The sequence below is a fragment of the Cannabis sativa genome, chromosome 2 (genome assembly GCF_029168945.1).
Source record: "Cannabis sativa cultivar Pink pepper isolate KNU-18-1 chromosome 2, ASM2916894v1, whole genome shotgun sequence".
Lineage (NCBI taxonomy): Eukaryota > Viridiplantae > Streptophyta > Magnoliopsida > Rosales > Cannabaceae > Cannabis > Cannabis sativa.
Window position 1 is genome coordinate 70368680 of NC_083602.1, and position 12111 is coordinate 70380790.

The 12111-nt window shown below is 31.5% G+C and overlaps 1 protein-coding gene and 1 non-coding gene across 2 annotated transcripts; both read right to left on the reverse strand.

The window, feature by feature from the left end:
• Positions 1-1939: 1939 nt before the first annotated feature.
• Positions 1940-3949, reverse strand: LOC133034029 (uncharacterized). Its single transcript, XM_061109055.1, has 6 exons — positions 3914-3949; positions 3373-3606; positions 2981-3095; positions 2686-2880; positions 2546-2593; positions 1940-2370 (listed from the first exon to the last, which is right to left on the reverse strand). The coding sequence occupies exons 2-6, from the start codon at positions 3543-3545 to the stop codon at positions 2197-2199; spliced, it is 705 nt and encodes a 234-aa protein (XP_060965038.1). The 5' UTR covers positions 3546-3606; positions 3914-3949; the 3' UTR covers positions 1940-2196.
• Positions 3950-10212: 6263 nt separating this feature from the next.
• LOC133035262 (small nucleolar RNA R71) lies at positions 10213-10319 on the reverse strand. The gene has a single exon (XR_009686539.1). It is a non-coding gene; the product is annotated as a small nucleolar RNA R71 (small nucleolar RNA).
• Between the last annotated feature and the right edge of the window lie 1792 nt (positions 10320-12111).

A 12111-nucleotide genomic window follows, 5' to 3' on the forward strand; every position in this document is an offset into this window, starting at 1 on the left:
AGCCGATTCATGTCCAATCTAGGCAATGAACATTGGAAGGCCCTCAAATGGTTATTGAGAAAGCAAAAGGAGAATTAGAATTGAAAGAATTCGTGGATGAGGACTACCCCTTGAATAGAGATACCAGAAAATCAACCACTTCCTACATTTTCTTGACAAACTAGAACTGTATAAGCTGAAAGGCCCAGTTACAGTCCGTTGTTGCTCTTTCCACCAGAGAAGCAGAATTCATGGAGACTACGGAAGCATTCAAGGAAGCATTATGGCTTTGGGGAATTCTTTATGAAATGAAACAAATCAAAGGGAGAGTGACTGTGTATTAATATAGCCAGTCATCCATTCATCTTTGTAAGAACCCAATTTATCTTCAAAAGAGAAAATATATAGATATAAGACTCTATGGGATAAGAGAGAAGATAGAAGAAGGACTGGTTAATCCTACTAATGTTGGGCCTAAGATCTTAACTAATAACAAGTTCAAGCATTTCTTGAACTTGATCAACCTCAGAAGTTAGTATACTGAGATTCTTGAAACATCAACCATGATGGATGCATTCTTTCTTCATCATCGTCATAATTTTAATTTGAAGTAACTAGGTAAAATTGTAGTATAGTTCCTCCAAATAAAAAGGTCTCCAAAAGTCATTCCTAGAAAGCTGTTCACTTACAGAAGCTGAAAGGCTTCCTTGTCTTTCCAGGAAGGGTCTTCAAGAAAATCTAGCCCTTCTCCGCAATGGAATTCTTGATGGCCAGTTGTTCCTCCTGGAAAGGCAGTTTTGAATAGTCGACTCCAACAAGCTCTGTCCTATCTGGAAGCTCCTTCACTGAGTGCCTTTGGTCCATGATCCCGCAAGGTCACATACGTTTCGGGATGCACTAAGGCTTATGCTGGAGATCTTTCTCAAAGGAAAGTTGGTTAAGTAAGTTACTGTCTAACTAACTTAACAACTTCCATTCTTGCAGCGACCGACTTTAGGATCTTAATCCTAAGACTATAAATATAGCACCTTGGCTTGTTATTTTAGAATATGGTTCAGATTGAGATTGAGAGTAAGTGAGGGAAAAGATTGAGAGGTACAGAGAAAAGAGAGAGATTGGGTTTGGATTTTGTAAAAAGAATCTTTTGTATATGAAGAAGATTCTTGGGTAAGAGTGTGAGAGTTGAAACACTATGAGAGAACTCAATAGAGAATCCTTCTTGATTGTATTGTACCTGTTATTGCTCAATCAATAAAGAAGACATGGTGTTCCAGAATTGGAGTACCGCCATAGATCACATCGATCTATCAAACTTGAACCAGTATATACATTGGTGTTTATTTCTTTATTTTCTGTGTTATTAGTTTTCTAGTTTTCCTCACTCTATTCACCCTTATTTTTTATTCCATTATGGTTTATGATTTTTTTAATCTTATCATCGCTTATTGTTTGATTGTTTAAAATTTAATTGTTTTGATTCTACACTATTAGTTGTAGTTTTTCCACATATTCATTTTTTTCTTTGTACGGATCCCATGTGTCTTGAATATTGATTCAATCAATAAAAGAATGATGTATGGAGCATTAGAAAATATACCCAATTTGTTTAATATTAATTGTATCTACTCATTTATTTGTTAAGCACTTCTTCTTCCAAAAAGATATAAATTTATGAATAATAATAATACGGACAAAAATTGAAAAGTAAATCTCAAACTTTTTATGAGTATATACTATCAAAGAAAAAACAATATATTTTAAAATAATAAAGAAACAAAAGAGGCTGAGAGTGATAAATATGTAAAATTACAATAAAATTTTGTAAAAAAAATTGTATACCAAACACTACTCTATTTAACACAATACATGTTAATACTATACAACCACTCCATTCAACTAATAAAAAGTCTAAGAAAATGCACTTAAATGCCACAACAAAAGTAATGCACTCACTTAAAAATTTTCTTATATTTATATTTCTTTCATTTGCCATAAACAATATAACACTAATAAAACAAATCATGCTCATCGTGCAAATTTAGTTCAAAATAACTTCAAAACTAAAAATGAAAAAAAAAATTGAAAAAATCCATGATCATCTCTGTAAGAATGGAAATATTGAAGACCTAAACAGTGATATAGAAAGAAATCCCACAAATAGATCTAGCTAGTAGCAGGGATACAGATATATATATATATATATATATATATATAAGATCATATATTATAGTGCACTATATTCTTTTCTGTTAAGATAGCAAAAGTTCTTGGCAGTTGGGGGTAAACATATTCTTGTATATGCTTCATTTCATGGTAGAAATTATTAAGTTTAATCGTTCCATCGTCAAAGCATAGGTTATCATCAACATTCCTAAACGCCCCTTCATCAATCTATAACAAGTCAAAATAAATAAAGTGATAAACTAACAAAAAAACAATATATATATATATATATTTAGTGGCAACAATAATTAATTAATCATGAATAATTGGACTATATAGCTATAAGTAATATTTAATTTGAAGGATCAACATAAAAGAGAAATTATAGTATAATTATGTTTACCTTTCGAGTTAGTAGGTGGTCGATTTGAACGTGGAATTCTTTCCATACCTGAAAATTGATCATTATCAAATAATTTATAATATATATGATAGACTATATAATTTTAAAGTTTTATATAGGTATGTATATTTGTTAATTACCACTTTACAAAAGATTATTTTTGACATTTTATATAAGGACATAGGAAAAACATTTGTAATTATATGCTGAATTTCCCCCACAGTTTCAAAAATGATCTCTAAATTTCTTCTGTAAATGTCAAATAATAACCATTGCTCCACAATTTCATCCAGCAATGAACTTGTACTTCTCACTTTCTCTATTGAAGGAACAACCTGAAAAATATAAAAATAAAACAAATAGAGTTTTTTTTTTAATAAGGAAAAAAGTTGGATAAACTAATAAAATTAGATAAGAGATTTATTATTGGCTCACCTTTTGTGAAATCCTTTGTGCCAAAACACTCTCATATTTATTGCAAAGGGATTTCGTCAAAGATCTCCAATCGCTTACATGATTACGATTTTCCCAGAACAATTTGCGGACCGCTCTACATATAATTATAATTATAATCAATAATATTAATATTAATATACAGAGAGAGATAAATGAAAGTACTGCCGATTAATTAATTTAGCCCTCTACTGAATTAAATTAATTAACAACACTGTTCTTTTTCAGAGTTTTTTTTTTTTTTTAATTTTCCATAACATATATCTGATATCATCTTAGTTATATTTATATATGTTGATACAGATTATATATACATAATTAAATTTAATTACTTAAGATATGGCGGAAATATTATATAATATGTATACACTTACATGGAGACAACCATTTGATCGACTTTATTCCATTCTGCCTCATTATGACCATCAAGCTTATTATTAATTTTCTGAATTGATTTATCTATGACCACCATCGTATCATTCAACATATTTCTTATCATATTCTGCTCATTCATTTTCTTATCATCATCATCGCCCCCCTTCCTCATTTTCCCCTTTCTTGATTAATTAATATATATCTTTTAATTGATATATGTTAAATAATTATTCCTGAATCAGATACTCACACAATTTATAAAAAAGATTATAATTAAGAGAATAATTAAACATTATCCTGAACAATTCAAAAACTAGATATTATATGTAACAAATATTTAATATATTGCATACAAGATCAAGAACACAACATATGCTATACATTTACATGTATACATAAAAAAAGTTTATAAAAAAGATTGATTATAAGAATTAAGACGAAGAAGAATTATGTACGCAGTAAAGAATGATCAAGAAATAAATAAATATATATGTAGTAGTATAAGGCAATTACTGTTAAAGATGAAGAATACGTTAGTACCTAATTAAATGGTTGAGATTCTGAGAAGTGTTGAACGAAATACGTAGAGAAAATGTTTATATTATATATATTATCACTTATGAGTAGTTCTAGAGCACGAAGAAAATAATACATTCGAGATTATCCACCTCTAATGGTATTGGCACTAAAATGAGTCGCATAAAAAATGCAACCAATATAAAAAAGCAAAAGAGTTATTGGCGGTAAAATTTATATCATTACCCGACTAATTTCTTTTTCCAGTTAGTAAATCCACATTTTATTTTTTTAATGAAAAATTGCATTAAAGAAAACCAATTCATAAGAACTTATAAATCTAGGATATCAATCTTTAAAAACGAATAAATTAGTATTTTTGTCCTGTAAATTTTTTATAATATTAATTTGTGCTCTTATAGTATATGATTAGTTAATAATACTCCTTCAAATATAATTTTTAAATATGGTCTTTATATAATATTCTATTCAATTTTACCGTGAAATGAGTGACGCAGTAAATGATAGTTGTTAAATAGATGCAAAATAATTACATTTTACTTTTTTTCTACTATAGTGATTAAAAAACTAAAAAATAAAAATATAAATTATTATGAACCAAAAAAAAGTTTTATTGTATTATCGACACTAGTACAATTTGGATCTTTAAAGACTGTTTTTTCAACTCTTTTTATAAAAAGGGAAACTCAATGGTGTAAAAATACTCGTTTGGTACAAATGTAGTATTTAGCGGCTTTTTAATAAAAACCGTAGATATATCATTTATTACATACCATTTATAATCGGTTTTAAGATCAGAATATATATTCCCAGAAATACCCTCTATGTCGTCAGTTTTTTATTAAAGAACTGATGCCATGACACGCTGACACATGTTACGTTTTCAGCACATGGCGTCGGTTATTTGATAAAAATCGACACCATAGAAGGTATTTATCAAACCCTTTCAGCAGACGATTTCTCACTTCATCTTCTTCATCACGAACACAACAACAACCAAAACTAGAAACCCACCACCAAAAACCCTCCCCAACCACCACTCTTAACACCCATATTACCCTCATTTATACACCATTTTACCATTTTTTAAAAAAATTTCTATTTTCGATACTTAAATCTATACACTAAAAAAGTTTTGTTTTTTTCTCCTATTTCGCTGCAAACCGACCTATTGAAAAAAAAATGGTAGTATAACTCCAACCACTAATTTTAGTAAAAGTTAAAACTCAATGTCCATTAAGGTATAAATATGGTTTTTATTCATTTTAGTAACGTACATTGTTTTATTTTTATTTTTGTAAATTTATTTGAGATTTTTCTATTTTTTTTTTTTTGATGAATCAGCTGTGATTTTCATTGCCACTAAACTTTTAAAACTTTACAACCTAAATGCACCTTCAATAAAAGGCCATAATATATGTATTATCTATACAAAGTATCATAGTGAGTTTATACTAATTTTTCAAACCATTCCTCATCACATTGCTTCATTCTCTTCGGCTTAACACATGATATTCGAGTTTTGACCTGCCAAGTTACTTGCTGGCAGATTTGATGCACAGATGCATCCTGCTGATTCCACATTTTGTCATTTCTGGCTAACCATAATCGGTAAACCAGGGCAGCAAGAGATGAGGCATACACCTGCTTCTTAAACCTGCTCATTTTGCTCCTTCCTATCCACCTTAGCAGCCCCTGTACATAATTGGTTTTTGCATGCCAATTCAGCCATTGCTTGAGCTGAGAGACGCATGAACTAGGAACCCCCACAATCAAAAAACAAATGGTCTCTTGTTTCTACTGCAACATTGCAGAAAATACACAAAGGACTCTCTATTATTTTGAATTTGAACAGCCGATTTCTAGTTTTTAATCTGTCAAGTGTAGCTAGCCACAACACAAAACTATGTTTTGGGATATTAAGTTTGCACCATACCTCTTTGCATCAATGAAGTTGCTGCTGATGGGGAGTCAACATCTTGTAGCCATCTGCTATTTTGTACTCTCCTTTAGTAAATTGATCACAATCTGCCATAATCTTCACCTTCTCTTTGGCCTCGACCACCTTTTTCCAGTACCAGCTGCAATTTGATGGAGCTTTATAGCTCCACCAATCCTCTTGCTTAATATAGACACAATGGATCCACTTTATCCAAAGATTATCTTTCTTGTTCGCCACAGCCCATACATGCTTCATAATAGCTGCTAAGTTCCATTCTTTAATATCCAACAGCTCTAAACCTCCTTCTTTCTTTGTTTTACACAATGTTTCCCAGGCTACACTACCCGATCCATCCATATAGCTTTGACCCTTCCATAAGAAGCACCTACAGATTTTCTCAATTTCAGATATTACCTTCTTTAGGAGGATCAGAATTTGGGTCCAATATGTGTGGATAGTCAATAAAACAACATTGATGAGCACCACTCGACCTGCAAAGGACATATTCCTTGAGCTCCATGTGTGAATTCTTGCTGTCATTTTTTGAATGAGACTTGTACATTCATCAGCTGAGATTTTTTAAGCACAAATAGGTATGCCAAGATACCTAAAAGGCACATTCTGCCTGCTGAATCCTGAACAGCCCAACACCCTTTTGGCCTCTGATTCTAGCATTCCACAACAGTATATAACAGATTTTGATTTATTAGGCTGCAAACCTGATGTCTCAGAAAAAAGTTTCAGCCCTTGGAGCATGTAATAAATACTCTTGAAATCACCCTTGCAAAATAATAAAACATCATCTGCAAAACTAAGGTGATTGAGTTTTAGTTCAGCACATCTTCCATGAAAATAAAAGTCCTCTTTCTGTCCAACCAATTTCAAAATCCTGCTGAGGTACTCCATTCCCAATACAAAAAGTAGGGGAGACATAGGGTCCCCTTGTCTCAATCCCCTCTTAGATTCAAAGAAACCATGGGAGTGATAACTCTAGAAATTAGAGTTATTTTTCACATTTTTTTTACTAAAAATTGGTTTAGTTCTTAAGTTTTTAATTAATTTAGTAAGTTTTTAATTATTTTTGAATTTATTAGCTTTATTGTAATTTTATATGTTTTTGTGTGTTTTTATAATTATTTTATTATAATATGTTATGTAGTATTTATTTTTAATTTTATTTTAGTTTTCTAATTAATTTTATGTATTTTTAGGTGTATTTGGTGGAAAAAGTAGGGATTAAATTAAAGAACATGTGAAGAATTTGGGGTTAAAATGCAATTTTACAAGTAAAATCAGATCAGCCCTGTTTCAAGACCCACTCTCGGTCAGAAAAGTTGACTCAATCCGAGCCATCCAATGTCAGATCTGAGGGCTGCCATTTGTGCGTGTGGTGCACACCCGACCAAGGCAAGTGTACCTGCCAACCGCCTGCAGGTGTGGTCCCCAGCAGCATCAGCCCTCTCCAACAGCAGCTTGCCACGCGTCCCCTGGTCCCCACTTCCGTCAGCGCCCATCCAACAGCAGCTGCCAGCTTCCTTCCGCGTGGGACCCAGCCGTCAGCGCCCAGCCTACCAGCAAGCGCCACGTCCCGCCTCGTCAGCCTTCCCAACGAACCAGCGTGCGCCACGTCCCCAGCCATCAGCTCTAGTCGTCCAACCCGAGCTCGCCACGTGTATCTGCTGAGAACAAAGAAAAAAAAAAGGCAGTTAAATTAATTGCTTTATTCCTATTTTCTGATACACATAAAAAACCAAAAGTCCATATTTTTTTCCCACATATTACACATAAATACTCTATTTACTCTTCCCAATTTATTTCACCTAAATAAACATTCCTATTTTATTTTTTTACCATATCCTTTCACTACTTTTACATCCTTACAAAACATTTATTTTTTCCAATACTCTTACACATACTCTATTTATCCATTCTCTTCCCAACACTAATTAAATTAATCATTTTATTTATTTATTTTGATTAATTTAATTCTCTAATTTTGCCTATAAATATGGTGTTGGAAGACCATTTCAAAACACATCTCTTCACCCTCCTAAACACCTCTTCAACCCAAAACACTTCTCCATTCCACACTCTTCATTTTACCATTTTCTTTCTACCATTTTTACACTTTGAAGAGCATGTCAAGTATGTTTATCTTTTGTAATTTTTATCTAGTTATGAGCTTCTAATCTTTTTTCAAGATTATTAAGATGATGATGAAGCAAAATGTAACTAGATAGTATTTATGTTTGTATGTTGATTCCCCATTTGTGCTATAAAGTTCATGGATTTTTCTATCAAAAATATGTCTTTTTCATCTTCAATATCATGTATTTTTGATTGTTAAAGCATATTTCTACTTAGTTCTTCATTATGCAAAAATATAATACTCTTTGATTAAATGTCTTTCATTAAATTGTTTACATCTAATTCTTAGAATATAAGTGTTATATTTTGCCTAAATATAGTTTCTTTGATTTTGTGTAGTTTCATTAAATTGTAACACATTTAATGCTTAGAAATTATACATTTTATAAGTGAAGAAAAATCCTACCTTTTTGAAAATAACTTGTACTTAAATGAAAAATATATTTTGGAAAATATGGTGAGATTTATTTCAACTATATCTAAAACTTGGGAATCAATATGCTTATAAATATTATTGAACTTGCATTTTGTGGATTCTAATATCTTAATAATCTTATTTTACACATCTTATTTGAAAATCATTTTCATACTCACTCATCTTTAATCTTGAGTATTTTAATTACTTGTCTTTTATTTTATTTTGCACTCCCATCAAATATTTGGAGCTAGGTTAGAATATTCTTATTTTGTTTGAAATAGTTTCTTTTGATGTTAGTCAACTCCCATGGGTTCGACCTTGCACTTACATGAACATTATATTCCGAAACGATTCGTGCACTTGCGAGTATAAATATTAAAACACTCACTTTTGAGGACAACAAGTTTTTGGCGCCGTTGCCGGGGACTTGCTAGAAAGAAACGATCTTTCTACAAGGTAAGTAATACTCTTCTACTAGTTATTTTTTTTATTTTCTCATTTTCGTCAAAAAAAAAAAAGTTAAAAAAAATATCGAAAAAAAAAGTTGAAAAAAAGGGAAGTTATACATATATATTGTTATATATTATATATTATATATTATACTATATATACATATTTATTGGTAGTTGATGGCATTTTGTGCCTCCTACCTATTTGTTAGTTGAGTGCATTTTGCCTCCTAACCCTTTTTTTTTTTTATAGTTGAGTGCATTTTGTGCCTCCTACATACTTGATAGTTGAGTGCATTTTTGCCTCCTATTATATCCCCTCTAGTGATGGCATTAGTGCCTCCTAGCTTTTATTTTCGTTTATCGTTTAAGTTGATGGCATCTTGTGCCTCCTAAAATCTTATTATTATTACTACTACTATTATTATTATAGTTAGTTGATGGCATTTTGTGCCTCCTAACTTTAATATAACTATCTATCATTATTATTGTCATTTTTTTTATTGTATTTATTTAGTTGTAATCTTATTTACTTTGCTTAAAAAAAAAATATTTAAAAACAAAGCTTGTTCTTTCAACATAAGCAATTTTTGCTTAAAGGAAATTTGGCAAAGTTCCCATCCACACTTAATAATTAACCCCGGGGAGTTGTTATTAAGTCGTGAGTAAGTGGAATCAAATAGGCCTGGGAACAAGTCAAACCAAAAAAATTGAAAAATTAAAAATTTACAAAAAAATCATAATCTCTTTGTGTTATAAGTATGCTCTGTGGTTGCGGTTTATAACTGATCTTCCACATCAGAAATTTGTCTTCTTGAGATTATTGTGTGTTATTTGTGTTTCTTTGTGAAATTTGTGACATTGCATGCATCATTGGCAACGTGATTCTAAAAATCGTTTGGTAAAAAGAGTAGTAACTTTAGGTGAAATTGAAAGTGTTTTTGAAAAATTAAGCATAATGGAACAAGAACCTAATATTGCGCAAGAAAAAACACTACTTGAATATTTTTCACCTATTTCATCTAATGCTCCATCATGCATTGTTTTGCCTACTACTAATGCCACTCATTTTGAACTTAAACCATCAATCATTCAATTGTTGCCTTCTTTTTATGGTTTAGAAAGAGAAGATCCTTACATGCATGTAAAAGATTTCTTAGATATTTGCTCAACTTTTCGTTTTCAAAATTTTTCGGATGAATCGGTTAAGCTTAGGTTGTTTCCTTTTTCTTTAAAAGATAGAGCCAAAGCTTGGTTAAACTCACTTCCAACCGGAACCATAACAACTTGGGATCAACTTTTTAATAAATTTCTTGCCAAATTTTTCCCCATGTCCAAAACTGATAATTTAAGAAGAGAAATCTCCGAATTTTATCAAAAAGATAATGAAGAATTTTATGAATGTTGGGAAAGATTTAAAGATTTATTATTAAAATGCCCCCACCATGGTTTTGAAAAATGGCGACTTGTAAAATATTTTTATGATGGTTTAACCCCTTCAAACCGACAAATGATTCAATCTATGCATACCGGAAAATTTTTGAAATTACAAGGGCAAGAGGCTTGGGAAGCTCTTGAAGAATTGTCTGTTAATTCACAACAATGGAATTATTCTGAGCCTAGGTCTAGAGCAAATAATTCACCTAAAAGAGGAGGAAAATATGAAATTAAAGAAGAAACTGATTTGAGAACATCTTTTGAAAAATTAGCAAGAAAAGTAGAAGCCTTAGTCATAAGTCAAACTATGAATTCTCATGTTCAACCTAAAAAAGAGGTTTGTGCTAGTACTTGTCATAATGATCAATCATGTCCTTCTTTTCTTGAAACATTTTCCGAAGAGGCTAATGCATTACATTCATATGGTAAACCAAATGATAGCCCATTTTCAAACACATACAATCCTAATTGGAGAAACCATCCCAATTTTTCATGGAGACAAAACCAACCACAAATGAACCAAGGAAACCAATTCAACATGCCAAATCCGAATCATGCCCAACCAAGTCAACCTTACCCTCCACAAAGAAAGCCTTCCTTAGAAGATACTTTACAACAATTCATGCAATCCACCCAACAAATCATGCAAAATCAATCTCAATCCATTGCCAAACTTGAGACACAATTGGGTCAACTTGCCAATGCCGTAACTGAGAGAGAAAAAGGAAGATTTCCTAGCCAACCCGTCCCAAATCCTAAAGGCCAATATGAAGTAGGAATTCCAAGTCATAAAGAAGAAGCTAAGTCTATTTCAACTCTTAGGTCCGGAAAACAAATTGCCAAACCCGATTACACACCTCAAGTTGAAAAAGACCAAAGCCAACCTCAAAGTTCCAACACAAATGACTTGTCAAAAGATAATGATCAAATTCTTCCTTCCATTCCAAAAGCTCCTTTTCCACAAAGATTACTCCCAATCAAGAAAGGCAACCAATATAGTGACATCTTAGAAGTGTTCAAACAAGTAAGTATCAACATCCCCTTCTTAGATGCCATTAAACAAATTCCTGCCTACTCCAAATTCCTGAAAGACCTTTGCACTGTTAAAAGAAACACTAATGTTCCAAAAAAGGCATTTTTAACTGAACAAGTTAGCTCCATAATTCAATATAAAAGCCTTGTGAAATATAAAGATCCTGGTTGTCCAACAATTTCATGCATCATTGGTGATCATTTTATTAACAAAGCTTTACTTGATTTAGGAGCTAGTGTGAATTTATTGCCTTATTCTGTTTATAAGCAACTTGGTCTAGGAGAATTAAAACCAACTTCTATAACACTTCAATTAGCTGATCGTTCTGTGAAAATTCCTAGAGGTATTATAGAAGATGTTTTAATTAAAGTGGATAAGTTCTATTTTCCTGTTGATTTCATTGTTCTTGATACTCAACCTGTTGAAAATGCTCATGCTCAAATACCCATCATTTTAGGTAGACCATTTTTAGCTACATCTAATGCAATTATCAACTGTCGTAATGGTGTATTGAAATTATCTTTTGGAAACATGACTGTTGAATTGAATGTTTTTAATGTTGCTAAGTCTGTTGAGTGTGAGGAAATACATGAAGTAAACATGATTAACACGGAAAATATGTTTGAAATGGACATGAATGAATCTTTTGAAACTTATGCAAAAATGTTTGGAATGTGCTTAAATGTTGATGATTTTATTCATGATGTCAATTCTTTGCTTGAGTCTACCCCACTAATGGATACTGAAAAATGGAAAGCCAAAATTGAACCATGT